We start from the raw sequence: 15,876 nt of genomic DNA, 5'->3' as shown, positions 1-15,876 counted from the left end.
CCCCGCTCGCTCGGGCAGAGCGATGACCCGGGAGAGCAGCTGGAGAGGGCGGCGGGATCCCAGTGCACCATGAGCCTCGGGCCCGGCCCCGTTTCGGGCCGATGTGCACCACGTATTCCGCCCGCCTCTCCCCTCCCGGCCTCGGCTGCGAAGGCGGCAACGGCTGGACAAGAAGCCCGACTACGGCGCCGGGCTTCTCTACGAACACTCGCCCGGGAAGTGGGTTCACTAGCCTCGGGGCTCTGGGGCTTTTAAGTGAGAGTCTATGCTACCTGAGAGCGGGGGGCGGGGCTTGAGGCGGGTGCAGGGAGGTGTGGGGCGGGGAGCCGAGGTACTGGGTAGGTTGCCGCCCGGAGACCGACGGCCGCGCGGGTGGGAGGGGGGATTTCGGGGAGCGAGTGGAGAAAGGAGCCTAAAAGCCCGGGGAAAGGGAGGCTAGAAGCGCAGCAGAGGGCTGAGGGCGGGGCCGCGGAGCCCTGCGGAGCCAGGTGAGGGTGTGGCCCTGGGCGGGGGAAGGGCTAAGAACGCCCTTCCCAGGTGAGAGGGGAGGCTCCTGGCTCGAGCGGAAGCGACAGTGAAGCCAATCGTCGGGCTCTCGGCCACCGCCTCCCGCTAGGCACCGCCTTCCAGTCCTGCCCCTATGGGAGCAGCGCCCCAGGGCACGAGCCTAGCCCGGCGACTGCGGCCGCTGTAGAGTCTCCGCGCTCGGCCCCGCCCCTCCTGGGCCCCGCCCCCCGGGGCCCCGCCTCCTTCCTGGCGCTAGCAGCTTCCTGACGCGATTCCCCGCCCCCTTCGGGTTCGCGCAGGGAGTCGGGCCCCTGGCCGCCACCGCCACCCCGGCCGCTGCCGCCGCCATCGCCTTCATCCTTCGTCCCCCACCATGGCCGAGGAGCTCTCCGCGGCCACGTCCTACACCGAAGATGATTTCTACTGCCCCGTCTGTCAGGAGGTGCTCAAAACGCCCGTGCGGACTGCGGCCTGTCAGCACGTGTGAGTAGACGCCCCCTCCCCCGCGCGGAGCCGGCTGGTTTTAGGCCCCGCACCCCGCCCTGGACCCTGGGACGCAGCCTGGTGGGAGCCGAGCCCGCCGCGGCCTCCCCTCTCCGCAGCTCGGCGCTGAGGGCCCATTCCCGGTCAATCGGAGGCCGGGCCGCCCTGCCTCCGATCACTGCGCCCGTCCCCCTGAGCCCGAGCCGTCTGGCCCCGGGGCTCCCTCGTCGTCGCGCCCCCGGGGCAGTGCCCAGGCCAGTCCCCATGGCGTCCTCTCTCCTCGAGGCCCCTGCCCTCTGCTGAGGGCCGGGGAGGAACTGTAGAGAACGTGGAGCCTTTTTTGTTTCCTAGCAACCCGAGTGAAGGCTGGGGTGTCGAGTGTCAAAACCGGCCTGAGGTGCCCGCTCGCCGCGACCCCACCCCCCACCCCGGCTCTCAGGTCTCCCTTTTCCTTTCAGGATCTTGGCCGCCCATCGTTCCAGATTTAGAGCTCTTATCTAACTTAGCCTTTCAGTCCCTTTTCACAGACCACCCTTGAGAGTGTTTTAATCGGTTCAAAATTCAGTGCAGGTTGGAATGCTCTAGAATGGATCGGCTTCCCTCATATGTTAGAACTGACAGGATTTCCGGGTATTGAAGTGATAGTTTCCCTTTGTTTTACCATTCTGCTTATTACTTGATTGCTACAACGATGGAAATGAGAAAGACCGCCCTTGTGAGGAATGAACTGAAATGAAGGCTGTAACCGTAGGGAGGGTGATGGAGCACAGCGAGGGGTTGGCTGGTTGAGGTGGCTTGGTGCTGTTCGATTTAGCATATTTAAAGGAAGCACTTCGATAATTAATAGAGGCTGCTAGGATGTCAGTAAGAATTAGAAGGAGCCCTTCTTGTAAAGGTATATAGCACTTCTGACAAACCTGACTGCCGGTCGGGGTCTCTGGGGGAACATTTTAAATAGACACACCAATTCCCAGGCTCCATTCCAAACTTAGAAAAGAATTTCTGGCAGGTGAGGCTTGGAAATCTCGTTTTGAAAAAAATACACCCAGACTTGAAAGTTCTGTGTGCTTGTAAATTGCTGAAAGGAATCGAACCATTTTCTAAATCGATTTCTCTTTCCACTGGGTTCTATAATTTTGTGAAGAATGGGTTGTTGAATTTGGGGTTAGTCTCAAATTTCCTTACAGCTGTTTCTTGATACCCACTCTTCTCACTCTGATTCCAAATCTGTTGTCTTCCTTACTCTTCTGTAGTGCTTGTATGAGCCCAAGAATATGTGACTTTTCTTGATAGAAGTTACACCAGTTACAGTTTTTCCGCTTATGGGAGATGAATGACAGTCTTTATTCCTTTATTATTTGGTGCAACAAATGCAGGTAGTTAAAAGAATATCTTGAAATGTTTAGGACACAGTGTATGCCTTTTGGCTTTTAATCTACAAGTGTTTAACTTGGTTGCTTGCCTGCGCTTGGGCTGGCAGTGGATAGAAGAAAGGGAGGGAAGGAGGGCAAAGTAAGGCAGTAGGTCTTTTTTGGACAGAATCATTTCTAGTATCCATTGGGTCACTGACCTCATGGAGCTCATGGTAATCTCTGCTGCTGCTGCTGCTGTCGCTTCAGTCGTGTCCCACTCTGTGCGACCCCCAGCCCACCAGGCTCCCCCGTTCCTGGGATTCTCCAGGCAAGAACACTGGAGTGGGTTGCCATTTCCTTCTCCAATGCATGGAAGTGAAAAGTCAAAGTGAAGTCACTCAGTCGTGTGCAACTCTTAGCGACCCCATGGACTGCAGCCCACCAGGCTCCTGCGTCCATGGGATTTCCCAGGCAAGAGTACTGGAGTGGAGTGCCATTGCCTTCTCCATTCCCCTCAAAATTCCATGCAGTTTGCTCTGGTTCACTTCCCTGTGAGACATTTTGTTAAATCAGACTGTAGTTTGGCTTGACCTAAAGGCTGTGGAAATGAGTGTGGAGATGATTTGTTGAGGGTTTTTCTCAAATCATCTTCTTTGGGCTGGGATGTGGAAATAAAATAGGGACTAGATTTTGGTAAGAGAAATGGACACGTTCTACTTATCCTCCATCCTCTCCTTTACCCACACTGTCCTCCATCAGACACATACACAGTTGCCCTAAGGTTCTGACTAAACAATAAATTAAGGTGGAAGAAGAAAACATTTTCTTTGGAAAGGGTGATAATGGTAGAACAGGGTATTATTAGAAGGAGTTTAGTGGGGAAATAAAATTGTATTGTAAAAACCTAGTTTAGAATGTCATTTGCTCTTCCCCTTTCACAGAGAACAAACCTGGGCCTCAAACAAATTTATATTTAGCTACAAAAGGAATTTTTTGTTCATGAGTAGTGAGAGATGCGGAGAAGGCAATGGCACCCCACTCCAGTACTCTTGCTTGGAAAATCCCATGGATGGAGGAGCCTGGTAGGCTTCAGTCCATGAGGTCGCTAAGAGTCGGACACGACTGAGCGACTTCACTTTGACTTTTCACTTTCATGCATTGGAGAAGGAAATGGCAATCCACTCCAGTATTCTTGCCTGGAGAATCCCAGGGACAGGGGAACCTGGTAGGCTGCTGTTTGTGGGATCACACAGAGTCAGACATGACTGAAGTGACTTCACAGCAGCAGCAGCAGTGAGAGATGAGGTGATGAGAGCTTTGAGCCCCTATGCCATTTCAACGGCAGTGAAGGATTTGCCTATTCTGGTAAAAGGAGCAGATTCATTATCACTGGAATAACTTTACCAAAAAAATAGATTCCCATTTAATCCTCATTCATCCCCTGGTGGCTCAGATGGTAAAGAATCCGCCTGCAATGCAGGAGACCGGGGTTCCATCCTTGGGTTGGGAAGATCCCCTGGAGAAGGGAGTGGCTACCCACTCCAGTATTCTTGCCTGGAGAATTCATGAACAGAGGAGCCTGGCAAGCTACAGTCCATGGGGTCTCAAAAGAGTCAGACATGACCGAGTGACTAACGCAAGAGTAACATTCCTTCAAACAGCTGTTGTTGGATGCCTTCTGGGTGTCAGGTACAGAGAATACAAAGTGCTGTTTCTCTGGAGAATGTTCACAGTTTAATGGAGAAGATCTGTATCTGAATATGAATGGTATGGAATTGAGGAAATTTTATGTGAGCTTTGAAAGCAGGTATCTAAATTAACCTATGAGTAGAGGAGAGAGTTCCTGCATGAAGTAATAGTTTAGGTCAGAATTGGTATTCAAGGTTTGTTGGGGAATACCCTGATTAGGTGTACAGCAAGGGGAGGGGTTACCAGAGATGACTGTTTCCAGGTTATAAAGTTTGGTTGGAGCCAAAGATGAGAGTAGTAAGATGGAGCTTAGAGATGTTGGCAGGAATTTATAGTGTAAGCCAATTTGAATTTCTTGCTGAAAACCATAAAGATCTACTGAATAATTTTGTCAGGGGAGCAGTATGGTCACATTTAAATTTTAGAATACTTACAGTTACTAGCCTGGTCTAGCTTGGTACTGGTGGAATTAGTGAAGAGATCATCATTGCTCTGTCAGAGAAATGATTAGAACTTGAACCAAGGTAACAGTAGAGGGACTGGAGAGAAAAGGTTCCTGACATTTTAAGGAGATTGTGTAAGATTTGATGATTGTCCAGTAGTTAAGTGTATGTACAAAGATCTGGAATGCATGGAACTAAAGCTATGACTACGGATGAAGCCACTGGGGGATGTATATAAATTGAAAGATAGCAGAGATTGAGACGGAACAAAGTGCTGGAGAACACATGTTTAAATGTGGAGTTGAGAAAAAGTGCAGCCTAAGGAGGATTAGACAGAATAGGAAGAAAAATGAGGATAGAGTGTGACAAGCAACCAAGAAGAATTTTAAGGAAAAAGTAGTCAGGAGTGTCAGATGCCTTAGAGTGGTCAGATATTTTGAAAAACACACAAAGATGAATTAACAATATTAAAGTTGAGCAGATATGTTTCAGAAAGTACAGACTGGCATAATGGTAAAGTATTTATCTCTCTTGGTTTTATCCTTTGTAATCTTCAAAGGCTCTTTGAACCAAACCTCCCTTTTTTCCCCCATTCATTCAAAAATCTGTATTTAATACTTACTATGTACCAGGCAGAAACAAAACAAAATTTTTCTCTTTGCTGAACTTACATTCTAGTTGGGAAGGTAGGCAATAGACAACATGACAAATAAGTCATACAGTTTGTTAGAAAGTGTTAAGTACTATGAGCAGGGCTTTACAGAACATTGTAAGAACTTTGGCTTTTACTGAGTGATTTTTTTTTTTTTTTTTTTTAGTGTAGGAATTCAGGTGTTTTTTGTTTTTTATTGGGGTATAGTGGCCTTCCAATGTTGTACTGATTTTTGCTGTACAACAAAGGGAAAGCAACTGTATGTACACATTTCCTCTCCCTCTTGGAACCTGCCCCCCTCCTCCCCACACCGCCCCCCACAGTCTCCGCATACACCTATCCCACCCATCTAGGTCACCACAGAGCACCAAGCTAAGCTCCCTGTGCGGTACAGTAGTGAACCAAACCTTTGTCTATTTTGAATGGTTAAGGAAATAACTTTGTATGCTGTTAGATCTAAGCTCTATAACTGTGAAAATTACATATGACAAGTTAATGCCTTGCCAGACTCTTAAAAATGGAAGTCTAATCCATTTGCTTTGGTGCATATATGTAAGAAGCATCTTTTATTTACTTATTTTTGTGGCACCAGGCTGCATGCAGGACCTTAGTTCCCTGGCCAAGAATCCAACCTGTGCTCCCTTAAACTGGGAGCATAGAGTCTTAACCACTGGGTGACCAGGGAAGTCCCAGGAAGCATCTTTTAAAATGAGCTGATATAGATCAGCTTCCACTTCTCATTAAGCACAGATTTGTATGATTTTTGTGTGTGTGTTTATGATTCTTTGTTGACCTGCTTTGGATTATCCAGTCCCTGAATTTTCACTTAATGTTTCTTATAATTTGAGCAACTTTATAGGTATCCTGTTTGGGCATTCATGCTCGTATTACATATTTTTAAATTTCTTCTTTTCTGTATACTAATTATAATTCTGAAAGCCAGGCTCATATGGTTTCTTGCTGATTTAATAAATGCTGCTCTAGGCCATCTTTTTCTTAAAGTTTTTGAGACTTTATCTAAATGTTTTTGAAAAATATTTATAAAGTGGTATCATTAAAAAACTATGCTATTTAATTATATAACAGAAGATTGATTTGATTTAGTCTTGAAGACTACCTTGAAATATCTGATTTTTGAAAGTTTTAAGTTATTTTGGGAAATGATTTTGATTATACGCTAGGAAGAGAAAAGATACACAATTTAAAATTAATAGTGAAGCAGGAGCTTGATGGATGGGAAAGTTGCTTTTCTCTTCCAGTGTCTGATCAACCTGTTGTTTGGAGAATGGATATGGAAAATTCATCTGGCATTTGCTTAAAGGTAGGAGAAATTTAAAGATAACCTTTTAAATTGTTTCACTATCCTAAAGATGCAGGCTCCTTTGATATATCAACATAGTTCTAGTAATCTTGACTTGTACCTTTTTTCCGTCTCATTCTAGTTTGTTTTGAAATAAACTTTGTCTAGCAAATTCAGATAGACTAGTGAAAGGGAGATGAGGAATAAGCAGTTTTGTATCTGAAGAAATGTGCATGGTGGTACAGAGGCAGAAACAGTAAAATGGAGATAAAAGACCTGAATAACTTCCTTTGTGTACCACCCATCACAGTTTATAATCATAATATTTTTGGAGTCAGTTGATTTGATGGATGCCATTTTCTCCAGTTAGACTGGAAGCTCTTAAAAGGCAGCAACCCAGGTCTACTTTTACATACTGAATAATTATATGAATGGATTTGTGTTTGGAGCCCACAGCTTACTAGCTGTATCACTTGGTCAAGTGATTTATCTCCTTTTAGTCTGTTTTCCTCTCCATAAAACAGGGGTAAAAGCAGCCTGTTTCTCAGTGTTATTGCACGGACCAAATGAGGTAATGTTTGTGAATGATAGTAATAATCTTGTATGTATATTTTATAGTTTTCAAAACCCATCAAAATATAAAAATATTTTTAATTTAGTACCTATAGCATCTAACATGAAAAGCTAGATTATTTTTGTAAACAAGAAGGAATCTTATTTCTAGTGTGTTGGTCCATATGTTTAATACCGAAGGTATTATTGTGAATGGAGAATATTGTAATTCACAATTTTAAAGGTACAAAAGGAAATAATATGATTGTCTCCCACAGTCACTGTTACCTTATATATTCTTCCAGAGTGCATACTATATGCACTCTTTTGTACATTGCTATTTTCATGTTTTGGTGTATCGGAGGTTATTCTATATCAGTACATAAAGGGTCTTCTTTTTTTCTCTTTTTTTTCTGGTTGTAGAGTTTTCATTAATTCATTCAGCCAACACTGAGTGTCCATGATGTGCTGACAGTACTATTGTATATTCTAGGGCTCTAGGGGTTCAACAAACCAGACAGAAATTCCTGACCCCAATGGAACATACTGAGTGTTCTAGTATTCTGTTTTTGATGTATCATTATTTATTTAGCTAATCTCTTACCTGATGGACATGTAGGTTGTTTCCAGTCTTTTTGCTGTTACAGATAGTGCCACAGTGATTAAACTTGTATGAATACCATTTCACATGTGAGAGTTTTTCCTGTAAGATAATTCTCACAAGTGGAGTTGCTGGGTCAGAGGGTAAATACAAGGGAATTTGTCAGCTGTGTCACACAAGAATGATTATAGCTATATTGAAGTATTTTGTACATGAAAGGTGCTCATGGTTTTGATTTGAGGACTGTGGATTGTATTTTGGGTTAAGTAAATTTTTGGATTAGGTTAAGGTAGGTTAGCATTCAATGCCTACTAGATTGAAGGCAAAAGGAGAAGTGGGTGGCAGAGAATGAGATGGTTACATAGTATCAACTGATTCAATGGACATGAATTTGAGCAAACTCTGGGAGATAGTGGAGGACAAAGGAACCTGGCGTGCTGCAGTCCATGGGGTCACAAAGAGTCAGACATGACTTATGGCTGAGCAACAACTACGTGCCCAGCTCTGTGTTACAGTGCTGGTCATACAGTGGTGTACAGTTAGATATGATCCCTGCCCTCAGAATTGGCATTGATGAGACACATTTTAGTTCAAATAAACACTCAGATAAATGTGTAGTTACAAACCTACAGGTTGAAAGAGCAAGCATAAGAAGGGGAGCAGATCTAGGTGGGTTGGTGAGTGGATGGTTCAGTAGTCAAAGACCTTTCTTGAGGAAGTGAAATTGTTGCTGAGGTTTAAGTGACATGTAGGTGTTAATTTGTGGAGGACTGTGTTTGTATATAGAGTATTTTGGGGTGAGGGAAAATTCAGGGCCTTGTTTTTCAATAAAGAAACACCTTGCCTTAGTCTCTTACAGGTTTATTTATAAAGGTATTTATTTGTTTGGCTGCGCTGGGTCCTCATTGCAACATGTGGGATCTTTTTGTTGTGGCATGCAAACTGTTAGTTGTGGCAAGTGGGATCTAGTTCCCTGACCAGGGCTTGAACCGGGCCTCTGCCTTGGGAGCTCAGTCTTAGCCATTGAACCACCAGGGAAGCCCTGTTTACTTATTTTTTGTAAAGTCTTCGTTTCCTTATCTGTAAAATAAAGGAACTTTTAAACGTTTATTTATTATTAAGAACTTAAGATAATGTATGTTAAGATAAAGTTTCTGGAACCCTGCCTAGCACATGTTAAATGCTCAAAAAATAGTTTCTGCTGTTTGTATAGATGTCATGTTGCTTTCTACAAACCTGGGCTTACACAATGCCATTAATACTATTAAAGTATATCTGTATTTTGCCAGCTTTTTTTGTAAACCAGTATTTTGTTAGTTTAATACAGTTCATAATGGTGTCTAGAAGTCACTTTAAAGTGTTTTTTTTTAGTTGCTAGCAAGCTATATGCATTTTTCCATATTAAATATTTATATCCTAATTTATAATTTTATTGTTCAGAATGTGCTTTATGTACATTTGTGGTCATTTCTATGACTGATTCAGTAATAACCCATTGTAATTTATTACTTATTTTACATTATTTTCCTGCCTTTTGTTTGTTTTGGTAGATTACTGTATCTTATTATACATTCAGATTTGAGATACTTGATTCCTTTTATCTAAGTTATAATGCTGTCCATTTTTTTGTTTGTTGAATCTTCTAAAGAAAATTGTCCATTTTCAGACTTACTTGGAATCTACTAAGATATATGGGTTTTTTTGTTTAAACTTTTAGAAATTTTATTTATTTATTTTTATTTTTACTTTACAATATTGTATTGGCTTTGCCATACAGCAGCATGCATCCGCCACAGGTATACACATGTTCCCCATCCTGAACCCCCCTCCCACCTCCCTCCCCATACCATCCCTCTGGGTCATCCCAGTGCACCAGCCCTAAGCTTCCTGTATCCTGCATCAAACCTGGACTGGCGATTCATTTCTTATGTGATATTATGCATGTTTTAATGCCATTCTCCCAGATACATGGTTTTGAATCATTATTAATTTGCCTATCTTATTTAGTTGACCTTAGTATTTCTTAGAGGGTATTCCTTTTCTATTTTTGGTAAAATCTCTTTAGTATATTTGAATTCTTCTAATTTGATTCTTTGGGGATTTTTCACTTTCATTAGTAACTTTTGCTAATTTTTAGCACAGTATCATATGACTTGTTAACTGTTTTGAGATATAGTATATACACACACACAAACTTGGTGCCAGTACCTATGCTGTAAGTCCCATCAAGGTAGGGATTTTCATCACTTTTGTTCCCTGATGTGTCCCTAGTGTCTGTTATGTAGTAAGTACTTAAAGCATATTATTAGGTGAATATTCATTATAATATATGGATAAGTTATTTATTTTGAGATTATTGTAGATTCACATGTAGTTGTAAGAAATAATATACAAATTGTGTACCCTGACCCAGTTTCCCTTAATCATAATGTCTTGTAAATAAAACCAGGATATCTCATTGATAAAGATAAAAAACATTTCCATCACCACAAAGATTTTTCCTGTATTTCTTGTACAGTCACACCCACTTTCCTCTTGATTCCACTCTGTCCCTCCTTCACCCTTGGCAAGCACTAATGTTCTCATGCTCTCTGTTTCCATAATTTTGTCATTTCAAGAATCTTAAATATTGTGCAACTCTGTAAAATACAATAAAAAAATAAAAGCTCACTGAAATGTACGCTTTAAATGGGTGAATGGTGTATGGTATGTGAGTTTTATCCAATAGTTGCTGTTGTTCAGTCGCCCGGTTGTGTCTGACTCTTTGTGACCCCATGGACTGCAGCACACCAGGCCTCCCTATCCTTTATCATCTCCCCAAGTTTGCTCAAGTTCATGTCCATTGCATTGGTGATGCCATATCCAGCCATCTCATCCTCATATTTCAATAGAGCTATTACCAGAGAATGTTATGTAATGTTATATAAATGGAATCAAACAATTTATAACTTTTGGGGATTTCTTTTTTCCCCTCAGCACAATTCTCTAGAGATTCAGGTTTTTGTGTGTTACCATTATTTCCTCTTATTGGTGAATATGCATGCATACATGGTATGGATGTACTGCATTTTGATTAAACATTGATCCACTGAAGGCAATCTGGAATAGTCAGTTTTTGAGTATTTCAAATAGAGCTGCTATAAATAATCATGTACAGATTTTTGTGTGAACATAAACTTTCATTCCTCTAGGATAAATGCCCAAGAACACAATTAGTGGATCATATGGTGGTTGCATGTTTTATCTTTTAAGAAAATGCCAGATCATTTCCTACGGTATCTGTACCATTTAACATTTCCACCAGCAATGTATGAGTGATCCAGTTTCTTTGTATCCTCACCAGCATTTCATGTTGTCAATTTTTAAAAATTTAAGCCATTTCAGTGTGTGCAGTGATATCTGATGACTTTAATTTACATTTTACTAATGGCTAATGATGTTAAACATCTTTTCATGTGCTTGTTTAGTATCTGTATCTTCTCAGGTAAAATTAGCATCATGTCTCTTCAGTTTCTTTTGCCTATGTTTTTAAATTAGATTATTTGCTTTTTCCTTTTCAGCTTTGAGACTTCTTTATGTATTCTAGATACTACTCCTTTGTTAGATACATGATTTACAATTTTTTCCCCCCAGTCTTTGGATTCTCTTTTTGTCTTTTTAACAGTCTTTGCACAGCAAACATTTAGGATTTCTATAATGTCCACTTTATCAATTTTTCCTCTTGTGAAATGTGTTTTCAACATTAAGTCTAAGAACTCTGTCTAGCTCTGTATTCTAAATATTTTCTACCTTTTTCTGAAAGGTTTATGTTTTACATTTTGCTCTGTGAATTGGTCTCCTAGGACTGCTATGACAAATTACTACAAACTTGGTGACTTTAAAACAGAAATGAATTTTTTCACAGTTCTGTAGGATAGAAGTTTGAAATCAATTTGAGTTGGCCAAAGTCAAGGTGTTGGCAGGGCCTTGAGAAGCTGGGGGCCACATCACTCCAGTCTTGGCCTCCATCTCAGTATGGCTTTTCTTCTGTGTGTTTGTGTCAGATCTCCTTCTGCCTCTTTTACAAAGACTTGTAGCATTTGGGACCCACTTGGATAATCTCAGCTAATTTCTTCATCCCCAAGCCTTAATGGTAATCAGATCTCTTATAATATAAGGTGATACTATCTTCTCCTGGGAATTAGGAAGTGACTATATCTTTGGATGGCCATAACCCACTTTACTACAGTCTGTGATCTGTTTTGAATTAACTTTATATAAAGGGGCAGTTTGAGTGGAGTTTATTTTTTTGGTCTATGGATTTCCAGTTGCTCTAGCATCATTTATTAAAAAGTCTATCTTTCCTTCATTAAGCTGTTTTTGCACCTTTGTAAATCAGTTTTGCTTTCTAAGATATATTTTTACCGGTCTTTAAGAAGTAGTTTTAGTGTCTATTTAAAGGATAGCTGTGCATAGTTACTAAGATTTGACTTAGGGTTTTTTAGGCCAAGCCACACAGTTTGCATGATCTCAGTTTCTTGACCAGGAATTGAACCCAGGCCACAGAAATGAAGGCTTGAAATCCCAACCACTAGGCCAGCAGAGAACTTCCCCAAATCTTATTCCTATTGTCACTTGTTGTATCCACCTCTGCCCCACAGTTCCCCAGTATATATCACTATTTCTTTGGTATCTTTTCAGAAGTTTTACATATACATAAGCAAATCTGAACATATATTCTTTCCCTTCCCGTAGCATAGTGTACATAAAAATTGTATTCATACTTGCTTACAGCATTTCCCTTAGGGAATATAAAATATAAATAAAGCTAAAATACTCTTTCATGGTTATTGTAATGAGTAGTGTGTACTTTTTTCAGACTAAATTAAAACTTTACATAGAGTATTCTTTCAGATGTTCACATTTGAGTTTTGCCCCAGTCCCATTTTTCCCATAAACTCTTTGATTTTTACTGGATGACTTTGCATAGTGCAGTCATTTCTAGGAATGCATGTGTAATTTTACCAGAACTGAGTCAGAGAGTAAAAGTGCTAACTTTTCTGAGTGTATTTGTGTGTTATCCCAAAGAATGCTGGTATAGAAATATTAATATCAGACAGTACAATTCAGATAGCATGATAAGAAAGAAGGTCATTTCAGTTGGAAAAAAGAAATAATCACGAACTTTTTTGCAGCCACCAACATAATTGTAGATGAGAGCTGACAATTGTTGGGAAGAATTGACAGACCTCGAATTTTTCATCCTTTTAAATGGAACCAGTTTTCACTGGGCCTTAGGAAGTCAAGTGGGCCTTAGGAAGCATCACTATGAACAAAGCTAGTGGAGGTGATGGAATTCCAGTTGAGCTATTTGAAATCCTAAAAGATGATGCTGTGAAAGTGCTGCACTCAATATGCCAGCACATATGGAAAACTCAGCAGTGGCCACAGGATTGGAAAAGGTCAGTTTTTATTCCAATCCCAAAGAAAGGCAATGCCAAAGAGTGTTCAAACTAACACACAATTGTACTCATCTCACACGCTAGCAGAGTAATGCTCAAAATTCTCCTAGCCAGGCTTCAACAATACATGAACCATGAACTGTCAGATGTTCAAGCTGGATTTAGAAAAGGCAGAGGAACCAGAGGTCAAATTGCCAGTATCCGTTGGATCATAAAATAAGCAAGTGAGTTCCAGAAAAACGTCTCCTTTATTGAGTATGCCAAAGCTTTTGATTGTGTGGATCACAACAAACTGTGGAAAATTCTGAAAGAGATGGGAATACCAGACCACCTTACCTGCCTCCTTAGAAATCTATATGCAGGTCAAGAAGCAACAGTTAGAACCAGACATGGAACATCAGACTGATTCCAAATTGGGAAAGGGGTACATCAAGGCTGTGTATTGTTACCCTGCTTATTTAACTTATATCCAGAGTACATTATGCGAAATGCCGAGCTGGATGAAGCACAAGCTGGAATCAAAATTGCTGGGAGAAATATCAATAACCTCAGATATGCAGATGACACCACCCTTATGGCAGAAAGTGAAGAGGAACTAAAAAACCTCTTGATGAAAACGAAGGAGGAGAGTAAAAGAGTTGGCTTAAAGCTCAACATTCAAAAAACTAATATCATGACATCCAGTCCCATCAGTTCATGCGAAATAGATGGGGAAACAATGGAAACAGTGATAGACTTTATTTTTTTGGTCTCCAAAATCACTGCAGATGGTGACTGCAGCCATGAAATGATAAGATGTGTGCTCCTTGGAAGAAAAGCTATGACCAACCTACACAGCATATTAAAAATCAGATATTACTTAGGTGACAAAGGTCTGTATAGTCAAATCTATGGTTTTTCCAGTAGCCATGTGTGGATGGACCCTGGTGGTCTGCAGTCCAGGGGGTTGCTAAGAGTCGGACACGACTGAGCGACTTCACTTTCACTTTTATGCATTGGAGAAGGAAATGGCAACCCACTCCAGTGTTCTTGCCTGGAGAATCTCAGGGACGGGGGAGCCTGGTGGGCTGCCGTCTATGGGGTTGCACAGAGTTGGGCATGACTGAAGTGACTTAGCAGCAGTAGCAGCATGTGTGGATGTGACAGTTGAACTATAAAGAAAGCCGAGCACCAAAGAATTGATGCTTTTGACTTGTGGTGTTGGAGAAGACTCTTGAGAGTCCCTTGGACTGCAAGGAGATCAAAGTAGTCCATCTTAAAGGAAGTCAGTCCTGAATATTCATTGGAAGGACTGATGTTGAAGCTGAAACTCTACTACTTTGGCCACTTCATGCAAAGAACTGACTCATTGGAAAAGACCCTGGTACTGGGAGAAATTGAAGGAGGAGGAGAAGGGGACGACGGAGAATGAGATGGTTGGATGGCATCACCAACTCGATGGACATGAGTTTGAGCAAGCTCTGGGTGATGGTGATAGACAGGGAGGCTTGGCGTGCTGCAGTCCATGGTGTCACAAAGAGTCAGACATGACTGAGGATAATTACCTTACAGTATTGTGGTTTTTGCCACATATTGACATGAATCAGCCACGGGTGCACATTTGACCCCCCGCTATCCGGAATCCCCCTCCTACTTCCTCTCCACCACATTCCTCTAGGTTGCCCCAGAGCACCGGCTTTGAGTACCCTGCTTCATGCATTGAACTTGCCTTGGTCATCTCTTTTACATATGGTAATATGCATGTTTCAGTAATATTCTCTCAAATCATTCCACCCTTGCCTATCCCAAAGTCCAAAAGTCTGTTCGTTACATCTGTCTCTTTTGCTGCCTTGTATATAGGATCGTTGTTACCATCTTTCTAAATTCCATATATATGCATTAATATGCTGTATTGGTATTTCTCTTTCTGACTTACTTCACTCTGTACAATAGGATCCAGTTTCATCCACTTTATTAAAACTGATTCAAATGCATTCCTTTTTATAGCTGAGTAATATTCCATTGTGTATATGTACCCGCTTAGCCATTCATCTGCCCACGGATATCTAGGTTGCTTCCATGTCTTAGCTGTTGTAAACGGCTCAATGAACTGTTTATAAGTGCTCAATGAACATTGGGGTACATTTGTGTTTTGGTTCTGGTTTCCTCGGTGTGTATGCCCAGCAGTGGGATTGCTGGGTTGTATAGAAGTTCTATTTCCAGTTTTTTAAGGAATCTCCACACTGTTCTCCATAGTGGCTATACCAGTTTGCATTCCCAACAACAGTGTAAGAGGGTTGCCTTCTCTCCAGCATTTATTGTTCGTAGACTTTTGATGGCGGCCTTTCTGACTGTTGTGAGATGATACCTCATTGTGGTTTTCATTTGCATTTCTCTAATAATGATTGATGTTAAGCATCTTTTCATGTGTTTATTAGCCATCTGTATGTCTTCTTTGGAGAAATGTCTTTAGTTCTTTGGCCCACTTTTTTGATGGGGTTCGTTTTTCTGGTGTTGAGCTGCATGAGCTGCTTGTATACTTTGGAGATTAATTCTTTGTTGGGTGTTTCATTTGCTATTATTTTCTCCCATTTGGAATGCTGCATTTTCACCTTGCTAATAGTTTCCTTTGCCGTGCCAAAGCTCTTAAGATTAATTAGGTCGGGAATGGCAAACCACTTCAGTATTCTTGCCTTGAGAACCCCATGAACAGTATGAAAAGGCAAAATGATAGGATACTGAAAGAGAAACTCCCCAGGTCAGTAGGTGCCCAATATGTTACTGGAGATCAGTGGAGAAATAACTCCAGAAAGAATGAAGGGATGGAGCCAAAGCAAAAACAATACCCAGCTGTGGATGTGACTGGTAATAGAAGCA

At 41.6% G+C, this 15,876-nt stretch overlaps 1 protein-coding gene across 13 annotated transcripts in view; it reads left to right on the top strand.

Moving 5' to 3' along the window:
• Positions 1–16: 16 nt before the first annotated feature.
• The window catches only part of RNF138 (ring finger protein 138), a 39,854-nt gene continuing 23,994 nt past the window's right edge, over positions 17–15,876 (top strand). For 5 of the 13 annotated variants that reach the window (XR_015153772.1, XM_086372869.1, XM_086372867.1 and 2 more), the window contains exons 1-2: positions 17–219; positions 807–990. Coding sequence is in view for 10 of the 13 variants with exons in the window: in XM_086372869.1 (XP_086228995.1) it covers positions 102–219; positions 807–990 (302 nt within the window). In the remaining 3 variants the exon portion in view is untranslated. Of the gene's footprint in view, positions 256–806; positions 991–6,385; positions 6,448–15,876 lie in introns of those variants that run through there. The other 8 variants (XM_086372868.1, XM_086372866.1, XM_086372863.1 and 5 more) reach the window with 3 other exon arrangements.

This window comes from Bos grunniens, chromosome 24 (genome assembly GCF_055505025.1).
Source record: "Bos grunniens cultivar Pamir isolate PY7600 chromosome 24, Bosgru_T2T1.0, whole genome shotgun sequence".
NCBI lineage: Eukaryota > Metazoa > Chordata > Mammalia > Artiodactyla > Bovidae > Bos > Bos grunniens.
Note: the sequence above shows the minus strand (reverse complement) of the source record. Positions and strands in the feature narration are given on the sequence as shown.